The 16121-nt window shown below is 48.8% G+C and overlaps 1 protein-coding gene across 5 annotated transcripts in view; it reads left to right on the plus strand.

Annotated features, from left to right (window-relative positions):
* Positions 1-16121, plus strand: part of LOC116580527 (cytochrome b-c1 complex subunit 2, mitochondrial) — a 130698-nt gene that overhangs the window by 62299 nt on the left and 52278 nt on the right. For all 5 annotated transcript variants that reach the window (XM_032326869.1, XM_032326871.1, XM_032326866.1 and 2 more), the window contains 2 exons: positions 10350-10470; positions 14138-14218. In XM_032326869.1, coding sequence (XP_032182760.1) covers positions 10350-10470; positions 14138-14218 — 202 coding nt within the window. The remainder of the gene's footprint in view (positions 1-10349; positions 10471-14137; positions 14219-16121) is intronic.

Consider the following 16121-nt stretch of genomic DNA (forward strand, 5'->3'; position numbering starts at 1 on the left):
CGTGATGGGCCTTGTTTCTTAGGCGGCTTTCCCCTTCCTCCTGAATCTGGGGGCTTCACGACACGAGCAGAGGGTTTGGGCGGTGGAAAAGCTGAATGAGATTCGGCTTCTAGAAACTGGACAAAAAGGTCTGAAAAGGAACGATTGGCCACAGCTTGGTGATTTGGTTTCGCAGGGGTGTTGGGGGCGCTTGTGGATCCAGGCCCCCCAGTCCCCCCGCTGGGCACACCCGCGGGCTCCCGGCTGCGCAGCTGCCGCAGCTGATCTTCTCGGATCCCCAGCGTGCTTGCCATCAAGCTCAGCGCTTCCTGCCGTTCCGCATCAGCTGCCTGGAAAGCTCCCACGAAGAGTCTCCTTAGGAGGGTTTTGTCCGCCATTCCTTCGGACTGACTGACTAAGGTCATCAGTTTCCTCTGTGTGTCCTCCAGGATTTCCTGCTGGACCTCATTCTGTTTCTTGAACTCCTGGAGTTGGTCCTCCTTCTCCTCCAAGTCGGCACTGGTTTGATGCAAACGTCCCTGTAAGGACTTCAGGTTTCCTTCTAGGGCGTCTGCCTTTTCCATCCATTCGGCCAGTTCCAGCTTCAGGCTCGCTAGGGTCTGATCACAGTGCCTTCCCTCTTCCTGGGAGGCGGCAAGCCGGAGCACAGCTTCCTCCTTCTGCTGGGTGACCACGTGCAGCTGCTCCCGCAGCGACTCTACCTGCAGCCTGGCTCCGTGGCTGGCCTTTTGCATGGCAGCGGAAGACCAAACGAGTTTTCCCTGCAAGACCGTCACTTCCTCTCTCAGCTGAGCCACTCGGTCCTCCGAGGCCAAAGCTTCCCGGCGACGAGAATCTTGGGCTTCTGCAGCGAGCTGCCGCCCTCTCTCCAGCTCCTGGGTGAGGCGCAACTCTCTCTCTCGCAGCTGGTGAACCTCCTTCTGGAGGGCGCAGGTTTCCGTTTCTTTCTGTGTCAGTGCCAACACGACGGCATCTCTCTCCCGCTGACAGGCAGCTGCCTTTTCCTGCGTGGACCGAACGGCGGCGACGAGCCGGTTCAGTTCCCCGGTCTCGCCCTCCTCTTTCTCTCGCAGCAGTTGCTCCAAGGCCAGGGCCTTCTCTCTCATCGCAGCATGCTGGGATGCCTCCTCTCTCCTGCGTCACTGACAGCAGCCGATTGGTCTCTTGCAACGCCCGAGTCTCCATTTCCTGTTCTCTAGATCGTTCCACGATCTTGGCGTTTTCCTCTTTCAGCCGACACACGTCCATTTCGAAATCTGCCATCCTCTCCTTCAGATTGGTGACTGCCTGCCTCAGCAGCTCGTTCTCACTCAGCTGGCCACAGAGCTTCTCCTGTAAGGCAAGCAGCTCCTCACTTTTCGCTTGGGTTCGGAGCTCCTGAGCCCGAAGGGAGTTTTGCAGAACGGCCGGTTTCTCCTTCGGCTGTTCCGTGTGGGAATCGGCATCGCCGTGTTCCCGTGCTTTGCCTTCTCCTTCCCCCGTGGCAGCCCCGGAAGCAATCCATCTCTGCTGATCTTCCTGGAGGGTTCGGATCCTTGTCTCTTTTCCTCGCCCTGATTTTCGGAGCTCTTCTACCTCCTCTCTGATCACCTGAGAGGCCTCACTCACGGGGTCAGATTTCACGGCCTTCCGGGAGTCGCTGGAGGTCTGGAGGAAAATCACATCAAGGTTCCCTAAAAGGAGGTCCTTGGCATTGCAGAGCTCCCCGATGCGGAGCTGAAGTTGGGCCAGTTCCTTCTCTAGCTCGTGGAAGTTTATGTCATGTCCCCGGTAAGTTTGGATCTGGTCCAGAGAGGCTGTCTGCGGTTTCAGAACGTTCTCGCTGTTGGGGCACGCCCACGCCTGCAGTTGTCGCAGATGTGTCTGAAGCTGGGGGGCCTCACGCTTCAGATTTTGGACGGTGGTCAGCACCTGCTCTTTCCACTCCTCCATGATCTTCCCTCGCTGTGTTAACGTGTCCCGTTCCTGGAGGAGCTGCTGGAACTGATCGATTCGACCTCCTCGAACCCCATGACCAGGGCTGGGTGTTTGCAGGATCCTCAGTAAGGTCTGGCATATCTGACTCAACGCAGCCACTTCCAGGTCTTTTTCTCGAATCACGTGTGACAAGTCCCGAATCCTTTCTGTACACACCTCCTGGCCGCTGCTTTCCACTCTGGTGGGCAGTTTTTGATTTTCCTCTTGCGCCCTCTGGAGGTCTGCTTCCTTGGCAGCAAGTCGATGGGTCATTTCGTGGTCGTCCCTTTCCAGATGGCTCTTCTCCCTCCTCTTCTCGTTCAGGATGGCCAAGATCTGTTGGCTTTTCAAAGCACACTCTTGCAGCTGCCGCTGAAGTTGTTCCACGTGCCTGTTCCGGCTGTGAGAAGCCTCAGAGATTCTGCTGGAAAGACCCTGAATCTCCACATCCTTTTGCTGGATGATCCGAGTGAGTTTCCCGATCTCCTCTTTGGAGAGCCGATCCACTTGCGCGGTCAGTCGGACGTTCTCTTCAGTGAGAAGCTTCGTCTCCGGGTCCTGTTCTTTGATTCCTTGGACTAACCTTTGAATTTCAGCTTGCGATGGATCACGCTCTTCACTTGGGTTCTCTCTGGGGAGAGGCTGGCTTGCTCGCACCTCCTCATCCTCACAGGGTTCTCTCGGAATGGGCGGGCTTTTGTCGGGCAACTGGGCTCTCAGCTCTTCCAGCGTGACTTGCAGATTCCGAATCATCTCGTCTTTGGCTGCGAGGAGCTGAGCGCGTTCGGTGTTCATCTCCTCCTGCCGGTGCTGAAGACGGTGCACCTTCTCCTTCTGCTCCTGGAAGGACTGGAGCAGTGCTCTCTTCCCCTGCTGCTGGTTGTGAATGATCTTCTGTTGTTCTTGTATCTCCTCCTCGAGATCATCTTTTATCCTGTTGAGCTGAAAGACCTCACACTCGAGTTCTTCAATCTCCTCTAGGACTTTAGGGTCAACCAGAGGGACAGCGCGACTCTGTTGTGTGAGGCGCTCCGGGTCTTGGTCCACAGGAGGGTGTTGGTCGGTCGTGGATGGGAGACGCATGTCTTTGTCCTCCACGGATGCGGGTAAGACGTCGTGGCTTCTGAAGGTTTCGGTCGACTGGCCGAATTCCTCCTGAAGCTCTGGCCTTTCTCGGAGTTCCTTGATGTACTCCTCTTGCTCCCTAAGGCATTCTGTCAATTGGTTCTGCTCCTCCAAAGCAAAGGACAGCAGTTCCTTCGTTTCCTGGTGCTCGGCGTCCATCTGCTCGATCCTCTCTTGGAGGTGTAGTATCTCCAGGTCTTTCTCCTGACCGAGTTTAATGGAACGGCCATTGTCTGCGGGTGACCATTCTCTGAGGCTTTGTTCAGTCTTGTGTTCGAAAAGCTTCTTTTCGGCCCGACACAGTTTGGCCACTAACCGTCCTTTCTCTATCTTTAAAGCCCTCACGGCGATGTTGTTCTTTAGGGAATCCTCGTTGTTGCGCAGGACGGATTCCTCCAGCTGATGGGTTGCGTCTTGGAGCTGACGAACCAACTTCTCCTTTTCTGCTCGGAGGTCGGAAGCAAGGTTGTTCAGACTGTCGTTGAGCCGCTGCATTTGTGTAAGTTGCTGCTTCAGCCTTCTGAGATCCATTTCCCTCTCCTCCAGAAGGTCACGGTCCCCGTTCCCGGCAGCATCTTGGTTTTGCAGGTCTTCCACCTGTCGCTGGTAGTCCGTCAGTTGTTTGCGGTGCCGGTCAGCGAGGTCGGCTAGCTTCTGCCGGTGGGTGTTTTGCAGCACGGCCACTTCCAGCTGATGTTTGTCCATTTCCCGCATCTGCTTCTGCTGTAGGTCCCTGATGTGGCTCTTCAGTTTCCACACTGTTTCTGGGTCGATGGTATTTGGTCCCTGGGTGGAACACGGGCACAACATCTTCCAGTGAGTCACTTCAGCCTCCAGCGTTTCTGTCTCAGGGAGGCGTCTATTGATCTGTGTCTGGGATGAGATGACATCAGCCACATCCATGGCGTCCCCAGGGAAGGTCCCTTTCCCCAGCACATGTCTGTGAATATCAGAGATGTCCCTGGTCAGAGAGGTGTGGCTGCTGTCCACGGCCCCTAGGGTATGGCCTAGGCCACAGCCCAGACCACCAGCCCAGGAGAACATCTGGCGGTCATACAACTGCCCTGGTCCGCGGTGAGAAAGCGTCCAGTCCAGCCGGACTACCCCGCCAAGTGTCACAGAACCCCTGCGTGCGCCAGGCTAAGAATCAAAAGCCAACCGCTGCTGTTTCCAAGCAGCACCTCGCGCGCGCTCCCGCGCCCCCCACCTCGCGCGCGCTCCCGCGCTCCCGCAAGCCACGGCCGGCCGGCGGTCAGGTAGTTCCGAACAGCCAAGACCCTGGGGCCCCTGGTCTGGGTCCCAGCCCCTCATCGCTGCAGCTCCCCACACCAGGCTTGGGCCCTTGCCCTCCTTCCCCTGCTTGGCTGGCTGTCCTGGGGCGGCCCCTCGTGCATGCTCCTGCCTGACTGCACCCAGGTGCCTGCCGCCAGAAAATGCACCTGGCCCTGGACGTCCCCCTAAGTGGGGTCGCAGTACACAAAGTGCGGCGGCATGAGCTTTCCACGCAATAGCATCTCTTTCATTGAGGTGAAAAGTGCAGTCAGACGCATCCGTCCAGCTAGGAGAGAGGATCCTTGGTGCATTTCAGGGATGTCTACACCAGCGCAGACGACTGGCCTCACGGAGACCTTGGGTATTTCCAGCCTCCAGAGACTCCAGAGTGTCCCGCCCCTCCTTGCCCCGTCAGCCCTGCAGGAACAGCTCCGCCCGCACCTTGGTTTGGCGGTTCACGGGCCGCTGCCTGCGCCGTGCCTCTGTCGCCTCCCGAGGCTGTGCGCCTAGACCAGGCATGGGGTTGCGCCGGACGGTGGAGGTGCCCGGTGGGCGGGTCCTCCGCTCTGCACAGAGTGGCCCAGGTGTGGGGCGGCAGAGGCCTGAGTCAGCCCGGCCTGGCGCTAGTGCACCGGTTTAGGAATCGCTTCTGCAGCTGCCCCGCCGGAGCCCCGCTGCCCCCTGCCGTCGCCATGGTGAAGCCGCAGCTGGCCAACCAGAGCCCGGCCGGGGAACGCGCCCATTCCCGCCGCTGCGATTGCGCCGGCTGGGGCCTGGGCTCGGAACAGGAGGGCTGGGCTGGCTGCTCTCTTGGTGGCGTGCTCCCGTCCCCTGCCGCCAGCACACAGCAGGCACAGGGGGTCCTGGCCCGGGACTGGGCCACGGCACACACTGGAGCCCGGGTCCGGACCGGTGCCGGAGTGCCAGAGCAGCCCTTTGGTGAGTCGGCCCTCGGAGACCCCCCCACCCCCACCCTGCGCGAGTCCCTGCCGCCCTTGGGGCCCTGGCCCCGCCCCTCATCGCCCTGGGGCACTGCCCCTGAGCCTTCCTTCCCCTGCCTTCCCCTGTATAGGGAACTTACATAGAATAGAAATCTTGTATCTATTTATGCTGGTCTCATATAGATTGGTGCATGCATACATATTAGCCTTTCTGACCATTGTGCAATGGTATCTCTTTGTGGTTTGGCTTTGTGTTTCCCTGATGCCCAGTGATCCGGAGCATTTTTTCATGTGTCTGTTGGCCATTTGAATGTCGTCTTTGCAGAAACGTCTGTCCATGTCTTCTGCCTATTTCTTGATCAGATGATTCTTTGGGTGTTGAGTTTGGGAAGCTCTCTCTAGATTTTGGATACTGTCCCTTTATCTGACACGTCTTTTGCAAGTACCTTCTTCCATCCTGCCAGTTGTCTCTTGGTTTTGTCCACTGTTCCCTATGCTGTGCAAAATCTTTTTATCTTGATGAAGTCCCGGTAGTTCATTTTTTGGCCTTTAGTTCCCTTGGCTTTGGAGACGTGTCTGACAAGACGTTGCTGCAGCTGAGGTCACGGAACTTGCTGCCTGTGTTCTCTACAATTTTGATGGGTTCCTGTCTCATGTGTAGGTCTTTCGTCCACTTTGAGTCTATTTTTGTGTATGGTGTAAGGAAATAGTGTAGTTTCGTTCTTCTGCGTGCAGCTGTCCAATATTCCCAGTACCATTTGTTGAAGAGACTGTCTTTTTTCCATTGGATATTCTTTCCTGCTTGGTCAAAGGTTAGTTGACCATAGAGTTGAGGGTGTATTTCCAGATTCTCTATTCTGTTTCATTGATCCATTTGTCTGTTTTTGTGCCAGTACTCTCTGAATGATTACAGCTTTGCAATAGAGCTTAAGATTGGGATTGGAATGCCACCAGCTTTGGTGTTCTTTTTCAACACTCCTTTGGCTGTCTGGGGTCTTTTCTGGTTCCAGACAAGTTTGGGGATAGGGATTGCGTTGACTATGTAGACTGCTCTAGGTAGCATAGACATTATTTTAACAATATTTGTTCTTCCAGTCCATGAGCGTGGAACATTTTTGCATTTCTTCGTGTCTTCCTCAGTTTCTTTCATACAAGTGTTCTGCCGTTTTTGGAGTACAGATCCTTTACCTCTTTGGTTAGGTTTATTCCTAGGTATCTTATGGTTTTGGGTGCAATTGCAAATGGGATCGACTCCTTAGTTTCTCTTTTTTCTGTCTCCTTGTTAGTGTCTGGAAATGCAACTGATTTCTGTGCATTGATTTTATATCCTGCTACTTTGCTGAATTCCTGTATGAGTTCTAGCAGTTCTGGGGTAGAGTCTTTTGGGTTTTCCACATAGAGTATCATGTCCTCTTTGCCCTTTCTTTCTTTCTTTCTTACTTACTTTTTTAAAGATTTTATTTGTTTATTTGATAGAGAAATCACAAGTAGGCAGAGCATCAGACGGAGGGAGAGGGAGAAGCAGGTTCCCTGCTGAGCAGAGAGCATCATCAGGACTCGATCCCAGGACCCTGAGTTGAAGGCAGACACTTAGCCAACTGAGCCTTGCCGGCACCCCTGCCTTTTGTTCTTTCTGTTGTCTGTTGTCTGATTGCTGAGGCTAGGACTTGTAGTGCTATGTTGAACAGCAGTGGTGATACTGAACATCCCTGTTGTGTTCCTGACCTTAGGGGAAAAGGGAAAGGCTCTCTTTTTCCCCATTGAGAATGGTATTCACTGTGGGCTTTTCATAGATGGCTTTTATGATATATAGGTACATTCCCATCTGGGAATGTACATATGGGAACGTACCTGTCCCTACACTGTGAAATTTTGATCAAGAAAGGATGCCGTAGTTTGTCATATGCTTTTTCTGCCTCTGTTGAGAGGATCATATGGTTCTTGTCCTTTCCTTCATCTATGTAGTCTATCCCTATTGATTGATTTGCAGACATCGAACCACCCTTGCATCCCAGGAATTAAATTCCACTGGTCGTGGTGAATAATCGTTTTCATGTACTGTTGGATCCTGTTAGCTAGTATTTTCGGGAGAATTTTTGCATCCATGTTCATCAGGGACATTGCTCTGTAATTCTCCTTTTTGGTGAGGTCTCTGTCTGGTTTGGGGATCAAGGTAATGCTGGCCTCATAGAAAGAGTTTGGAAGGTCTCCTTCCATTTCTGGTTTTTGAAACAGCTTCGGAAGATTGGGTATTAATTCTCGTGTAGCTCTTTGGTAGAATTCCCCTGGGAAGACATCTGGCCCTGGACTTTGGTTTGTTGGGAGATTTCCGATTACTGCTTCAGTTTCTTTGCTGGTTATGGGTCTTGTTTAGGTTTTCTATTTCTTCCTGGTTCAGTTTTGGTCGTGTATCTATCTCAGGGATGCATCTGTTTCTTCCGGATGGCCTAATTTGTTGGCCTGTAGATGCTCGTAATACGTCCTTACGGTTGTTTGTATTTCTTTGGTGTGGTTGTGACGTCTCCTCTTTCATTCATGATTTTGTTTATTGGGGGTCCTTGCTCTTTTTGTTTTGATCAGTCTGTCCAGGGGATTATCGATCTGCCTAATTCTTTCAAGGAGCGAGCTCCTAGTCATTGATCTGTTCTACTGTCCTTTTGGTTTTATTAGATTGATTTCTGCTCTACTCTTGAGTGCAGGCTTTATTGGCTGTTCTTTCTCCAGTTTCTTTAGGTGTCAGGTTTGGTTGTGTATCTGAGATCTATCTTGTTTCTTGAGAAAGGCTTGTATTACTAGATACTTCCCTCTCTTTGTTGCATCCCCAGAATTTTGCACAGTTACGCTTTCATTTTCATTGGTTTCCCTGAAGTTTAAAATTCTTCTTTAGCCTCCATGTATTTGAGTTCTTTCCAACTTTCCTCTTGTGATTGAGTTCCAGTTTCCAATCATGGTGGTCTGAAAATAGGCAGGGAATGATCCCAATCTTTTGGTACCAGTTGGGACCTGATCTGTGTCCCAGTAGGTGTTCTGTTCTGGAGAATGTTCCACGTGCACTCGAGAAGACTGTGTATTCTGTTGCCTTAGGGTGGAATGCTCTGACTGTATCTGTGAAGTCCATCCGGTGCAGTGTGTCATCCAGAGCCCTTGTTTCCTTGTTGATCTTCTGCCTAGACAGTCAGTCCTTGGCAGTGAGGGCGTGCTAAAGTCCCTGACGATTACTGTATTATCACCAGTGTGTTTCTTTAATTTTGTTATTAACCGGCTTATATAATTGGCTGATCCCATGTGAGGGGCATGACTATTTACGATTGTTAGATCTTCTTGTTGGATAGACCCTTTATGATATAGTGTCCTTTAGCATCCATTATTAGTCTTTGGTTTCATCTCTATAGGTCTGATACAGGGATAGCTATCCTAGCTTTCTTTGGAGGTCCGTTAGCATGGTAAATGGTTTTCCACCCCCTCACTTTGAATCTGGAGGTGTCTTTGAGTCTAAGATGAGTCTCTTGCAGACAGCGTATCGGCGGTCTTGCTTTTTTTTTTTTTTTTTTTTTTTTTAAGATTTTATTTATTTATTTGACAGAGATCAAAAGTAGGCAGAGAGAGAGGAGGAGGCAGGCTCCCTGCTGAGCAGAGAGCCGGATGCGGATGCGGGGCTCAGTCCCAGGACCCTGGGATCATGACCTGAGCCGAAGGCAGAGGCTTTAACCCACTGAGCCACCCGGGTGGCCCTCAATGGTCTTGCTTTTTTATCCAGTCTGGTATCGGTGAGCTCTCAGAGGAAAGCAGTCAATCACTCCTATCTCCCTGGTCTCCAACCACACTCCATCCTCATCCAGCCTGTGACCGAGCATTTCTATCTCAGGCACATGATCCCTTTCAAGTCTGCAAACTGTGCCGACTCCTGCAGTGTGCACCTGTGCCACGCCTCCCAGGGGAGCAAGGGGGTTCTTGTGGTGGTTCTGCTGCTTCCTGGGCCCCTAGTCCGGGAGCAGTCACCTGACCATGCCTTGGTTCACAGTTTCTAGCAACCCCAAGCTGAGAACCCCCTCCTGGGCTCTCTGATTGCAGCCGTCTTCCCTGCTCCGATGCCCAGGAGCTCTGCCACACTCAGGCACCCCCAGTCTTTCTGGGACGCTGGGATCCTGAGACTACACTCTCCTACCCAGGATTCTGCCCTGCTTCACCACCGGAGCTCCTTTCAGGCAGGGACATCCTGGTGAGCCAGGACAGACGTCTGAAAGTTCTGATTTTGTGCTCTGCTGCTCTGTCACTTTCTGGTGCCGGTTTATGGAGGCTCCCCCAACCCCCATGGTTTATCTTCCGGTATGTTGCCTCCGATTCACTTCTCTGCACCTCCTACCTTGCAGAAAGGGGTCCCTTTCCTATTTGTAGAGTTACAGCTATGCTTCGATCTCCGGTTGAGTTTGTGGGTGTTCAGAATGATGTGATAGCTCTCTAACTGAGTTCCTGGGACCAGCCAAAACCAGGGTCTCCTACTCCTCCACCATTTTGGACTCTCGGGGGTAGGGGAAGGGGAGAATTTGTAGCTATGTCTACACAACACCACGTGCCTTTCACACTGTTTCAGAAGCGAGACAAATCCTTGCTCATTGCTCACCTTCTTACAGTCTGAAACTTTGGGTCACGATGGTGTTCTACATCTATTACTACATTGACTGTTGATGTGCTTGTTCAGTGTGTCTTGTTTTCCTGGGGTGTGAAAAACAGAGTTTTACTGCCCCACCAGTACTGCCACATGGGTGCCATTGGAGAGTCCCATTTTTTTTAGTGTATACTGGACATCTATCTATCTTTCTTTCTTTCTTTCTTTCTTTCTTTCTTTCTTTCGTTCTTGGTGGGGAGAGCATGTGTGCAGGGGGAGGGGAGAATTTCCAGCAGACTCCCCACTGAATGGGGAGCCCGATGTGGGCTTGATCTCACTACCCCGAGATCATGACCTGAGCCGGGTGCTTACCCAACAGAGCCACCCAGTCATCCCTAGAGAGTCGGTTTGATGAATACATGTGGATGTGCCTTTTTTCTTCTCGTAAGATTGCCAACACTCCTGATCACCCAATGTGTGCTGGTTTATATGACTCCGGAGCAGCCGGCCAGCCTTCTCAAGTGGACAGCCAGCAGTTTTGACACCGCCACGTTCATAAACTATGAACAGGTAAGTGGGAGCGTGAGACATTTGCTTTCTGCCTCTATTTCCGTGGTGGCTCAACACTCTCTGAGCAACCTCAGTATGTTTTCCCGCTTCCTCTTTTCCTTCTGCCTCTGCCCACTCACATACCTCCTTTTTCATTGATTCTGGCAGTGCCCAGCATCCCTGATTTCTTGATTTCCAGCGAACTTACGGCCAGAATCTTTGAAACTTCTGTCTTGGCCTTAATAGAAGTTTTTTGAGTTCTCCTTTTATCATTGTATTTACTGTAGAGTCAGACCTTGGTGAAGGGAATTTTGGCTGTCCTATGGGTGGAGGGGTAGCCGACTCCGACTCCTTCAGAGGCAGGAGTGATGCACATGGATCAAGTTGGCCAGTGTAAGGCAGGCAGGAGTGGTGAGGACTACGGTGAACCCGAGTGTCCATGTCCCATCTGATGGGACGGTCCCCCGCTCGGTGCCAGTTGCTTATTACTGTGTGGGTGTGTGAGTTAGAGTTGAGAACTCTTTTTCAGGACCTTGGTCCGAGACCAGTCTTGGTTTTATTTGAGAATAAAATTTCCTGATTTCTGAGATCACTGAGTTTGCACCACTGGCTGCCTGTTTTTCTCTTCTGCCCTAGTGGAAAGGGTTATGCTTTCGAGGTTTAAAATTACTCAGCTTGGGTCTGAATCCCGGCTCTCGCTCTTATGCCTGGCTCAGTGGCCTCCAGCAGAATTGCATGGTGGTTGGGAGTCCATGCTCTGGAGGTAGACTGCTTAGCTGTGTGACCTGGACAAGTTGAATAATCTCTCTGTGCCTGTCTCCTTATCTGAAAAATGGGAATACTAACAGTCCTGACTTCATAGGATTGTAGTGAGGAGTGAGTGAGTTGATTTGTACAGGAGCGTTTATGGCACTGTCGGGCTGTCAGGCAGGCCTGCGCTGCTCTGGATCTCTTGGAGCCTCAGGTCTTTGTTGTTGTTGTCGTTGTTTTAAAGATTTTATTTATTTACTTACTTATTTGTCAGAGAGAGAGAGAGAGAAAGAGATCGAGAGCCCAAGCAGGCATTGTGGCAGGCAGAGGCAGAGAGAGAAACAGGCTCCCTGCTGAGCAAGGAGCCCGATATGGGACTCGATCCCAGGACCCTGGGATCGTGACCTGAGCTGAAGGCAGCAGCTTAACGGACTTGGTCACCCAGGCATCCCCCAGGTCCGTGTTTCTAAAGGGATAACTTCTCTGGATTATTAAGAGAACTCATGAGAATGATGTGTAGCAGTGGGCATATGAGAAGCGCTGAATACACGGTAGCTTTTTTTTTTAAGATTTTCTTTATTTATTTGACAGATCACAAGTAGGCACAGAGGCAGGCAGAGAGAGAGAAGAGGAAGCATGCTCCCTGCTCAGCAGAGAGCCCGATGCGGGGCTCGATTCCAGGACCCTGAGATCCTGACCTGAGGCGAAGGCAGTGGCTTTAATCCACTGAACCACCCAGACGCCAACGCCCCCCCATCCCCCACGCATGGTAGCTACTTGTATTGCTTTTATTTTGCTTTTACTGATTTTACTTTTTTTTTTTTTTTTTTTTTTTTAGTCTCATTTTATTTTTAAATTTTATTACAGACAAGAGCAGTCAAGGCCTTGCCCACTACAACATACCTAGGGACAGGTCTAAGGCTAGACCTGGTTGACTTTTTTGCCACCCTGTGCCATGTTCTTATATAGGCCGGGTTCTTACAGAGGTGTTTCTTGGTTGAGTTTTCTTCCTTCCCGCGGCTCATGACCTGAGCCAAAGGCAGAGGCTTTAATCCACTGAGCCACCCAGGCGCTCCTGGGAACATGCTCTTCACAGGGAAGAAAGTGCTCTGGAGGATGATCAGTTTTTATAGGATCATTTACTTTTTACATTTTGTAAAAGCTCAAAAGATTTATAAATTAGCATACAGGCAGGAATCACAAGTTTTATTATAAAGGAACGCAGGGAGTAGGGGCACTGGTCATTATTTTAAGGACAACGTGATTTTCCTGTAGGCATCTCATTCACAAAACAGATGTGTATGGTGTATGTGTGGGTCTCAGGCCAGAAATCAGGCTTTCGGTTTGAGCAGAGTTCATTATATATGGTCATGTTGATTTAGAAATCTAAAATGGTTCTCCTGTATCTCAGGCTTTTAGAGGGTTTTTCTCTCTTAAATGATGGTTTTCTTTTTCTTTTTCTTTTTTTAAGATTTATTTGTTTGTTTGTTTGTTTGATAGGTAGCGATCACAAGTAGGCAGAGAGGCAGGCAGAGAGAGAGAGAGGAGGAAGCAGGCTCCCTAGCAAGCAGAGAGCCCTGATACGGGGCTTGAGCCCAGGACCCTGGGATCATGACCTGAGCCGAAGGCAGAGGCTTAACCCGCTGAGCCACCCAGGCACCCTATAAATGATGGTTCTCAAAAAAAAAAATTTTTTTATTTATTTTTTTTTTTTTTAAAGCAGAGGAACCTTTTTCATCCCCTACAGTTTCCCAGCTGCAATGCTAAACCAAAAATGTTCCCTTTTAAAGAAATTTTTTAATGTTTACTTGACACCGAATGCCTTGGAATTGTCTCCGTAGAACCTTGGCGTTCCCTGGAGCATTGTTTGAAAACCGTTATCTTAAATTAGTCCTTTATCACATTTAGCTGCTGCTTTTTGAATTCCCTCTATGTTTCCTCTTTCCTCGCTCATGCTGCTGTTTTCTTCATACTACTCTTTACCTCTGAATGTTAAGGATGCTTTTGGGTGGCTGCAGTTCAGTTCTGATCAGTGATGTCATTTAATGGAAATTCCTACTTTAGCATTCGGCCGGAAATTTGAGGTATGAATAGGATAGTCTCAAAATGGTCATTAACCTTCAAATCATTAAAGAACGTTTCTTCTTATGCCTTCTATGGGCTAAGCCCGTGGTTCTCCAACTTTACCATGCCTAAGAATCACCTGGAATTATTTTTGAAATGCGGCTTTCCAGATTGCATCTGTGGGGATCTGATTGAGTAAATCTGTTAGAGGAACTGGAAAGTCTGTACTTTTAAAAACAGCCTAGGTGATCTTTGTGTAAAGCGTCCACATAAACACTGGGAAACACGACACTGAGCATTCGTGTTCTCCTTAGGGAGCGTAACACTCTGCTCAGACTGCAGACAGCAGTACCCAGTCCTGAGGCTGAACTTGCGGCTACCTAGGATATCTGGTTACGTCTGCTGAGCATTTTCCCCCGGCCCTTTGACTTTCGTCTGTAGGAGAAGTGTAAGTGAATTGGCAAAAAAGGGGGCCCTCAGCACTAGCAGAGGGAACAGAGCGGGCTTGTCTGATACTGAAGCCCACAGTGTGTACCCTTCAGCCATCCTGCCGCTGTGATACTACTGTTATCACAATAAATAAATGTTTACGTTAACCTTTAATCATCAAAGAACGTTAGAAAATACCAGCAAAAAAGTAAAGCGAGCAGTCTGGTTTAGAAAGATTTAAGTGAAAAATGTTAAAAACCATTATGGTTTTGAAAGAAGTAAGCCGCATCCAAAACACGGCGGCCCTTGCCAGAACTGGTTACGTGAAATCGTAATTCATCTCTTTCGCTTGTACCGGGAAGGTCCCAGGCTTTTGTCTGTTTGGGAAATTGGGCCCTGTTTTCCCTGGTAAAATGACATCCAGTAAAATTCCGTTATATGTCTTGTTTCCGCTTTTAACGCCAGTTACTCGGATTCTGGACCCTTTGGGATTTACACCAACTCGCAGGCTGCCGCAGCTGGAGACGTAAGTTGCAAACTCACCAATTCTCCCAAGAGTTTTTCCTCCATTAACATGTTCTTAGTAAAAAAAAGAGAGAGTGTTTGAAAGCCATGACTGATCAGAGCTCTGTATAGTGTAATATCATTACCATGTGTCTGCCTAGAACCAACTTAAAAATGTTTATTTTAAACATTGTGGGTTGAAGCCTCTGCCTTCAGCTCGGGTCATGGTCCCACGGTCCTTTGATCCAGCCCCGCCTCAGGCTCCCCACTCAGCACAGAGTCTGTTGGAGATTTCTCTCTTCCTCTCCTGTTAACGCACACGTGCGTTCTCTCTCTCAGATCCTTGGGGAAAAAAGTCTAGTTTATGTATATGAGTGCCAAATTCTTTAATCCTTCAAAAGTATTATATATAGGTCTAGACTTTTTAAATGATCACTGGTGGCTGGAAGTTGGTTTGGGAAGAGATGGCGGAGAATGAGATTTAGGTCAGAAACTTCCTGGTACAGTGGGCTTTCCCATCTAGATCCTTATTTTGACTAATATTTATTGTTTCACAGTTGAAAAGGACATTTGTTGTTGGTTTCATAGGCTCAGTTTAAGTGGTTTTCCCAGCTCACTCAAGTTTCTTCTTTTTTAAAGTTACCTACATTTTTAGTGTTTGTCTGTAGCAATTTATTTATGAAAAAGGGAAGAGGGGACTAATTATTCAAGACACCATTTAGGTTTTTTTTTTTTTTTTCTTTGAAGTTTTACTGAATTAGAATGGACATCCCATAAAGTGTACATATTTACAGTGTATAATTTATTAAGTTCTGACATAAGTGTAGACATAGAAAACATAAGTCACCCCAATCAAGATACTTTTTAAAAAATGAGTGTCCTCTTTGAAACTGAAGTATAATTAACATATAATATTAGTTTCAGATATGTATGTCATGATTTGATATTTCTCAATATTGTGAAATGATCACCCTAGTAAGTCTAGTTGACATCATCCTTTTCTGTTTTTTTTTTTTTAATAAGAACCTTTAGAAATGATTCTCAGCTTTCAGGTATGCAATATAGTAGTATTAACTATAGTCATATATGGAGCTGTATATTACATCCCAGACCTTAATTATTTGATGATGGGAAGTTTGTTCCTTTTGATTGCCTTACCTGTTTTACCCACCCCTACACCCTGCCTCTGGCAACCACCAATCCACTCTCTGTATTTGTGAGTTCATAGTACTTTTCATGGTGGTTTGTTTTTGTTTCTGCTTTTGTTTTTGTTTTGAAGATTCCATGTTTAAGTGAGATCATACAGTATGTATCTTTTTCTGTCTCACTTCCCTTAGTGTAATGCCCTCAGGGTCCATCTGTGTTGTTACAGATGGCAAAATTTCATTCTTTTCTATGCCTGAACAATTGTGTGTGAGTGCATGTGTTTTTGTAAAAATCCCTGCACCTGTCGATGGAGATCTCTTAGTTACCGTAAACAGTGGTGCAGTGAACATGGAAATGCCGCTGTCTCTTGGAGATAGTGTTTGTTCCCTTTAGATAAATAACCAGAAGTTGAATTGCTTGATCCTATGGTAGTTCTACTTTGAGCTTTGTGAGGATACTGTTTTCCGTAGTGGTTACATCATATCCATTCTACCAGCAGTGCACAAGGGTTCCCTTTTCTTCCCCTCCTTGCCAGCAGTTGTCACTTCTAGTCTTCTAGTCTAGTCTTCTATCTTTTTGAGAGTAGCCATTCTAACGGGTGTGAGGTGATAGAACTCACGATGGTTTTGATGGGCATTTCCCTGATGACTTGTGATGTTGAGGAATTTTTTTTTAATGTGTCTGTTGGCCATCTGTATGTCTCCTTTGGAAAAATGTCTCCTCAGATCCTCTGGGCATTTTTAAATCAAACTAGATTTTGCTGTCGAGTTGTATAAGAT

The sequence above is a fragment of the Mustela erminea genome, chromosome 20, assembly GCF_009829155.1.
Source record: "Mustela erminea isolate mMusErm1 chromosome 20, mMusErm1.Pri, whole genome shotgun sequence".
Lineage (NCBI taxonomy): Eukaryota > Metazoa > Chordata > Mammalia > Carnivora > Mustelidae > Mustela > Mustela erminea.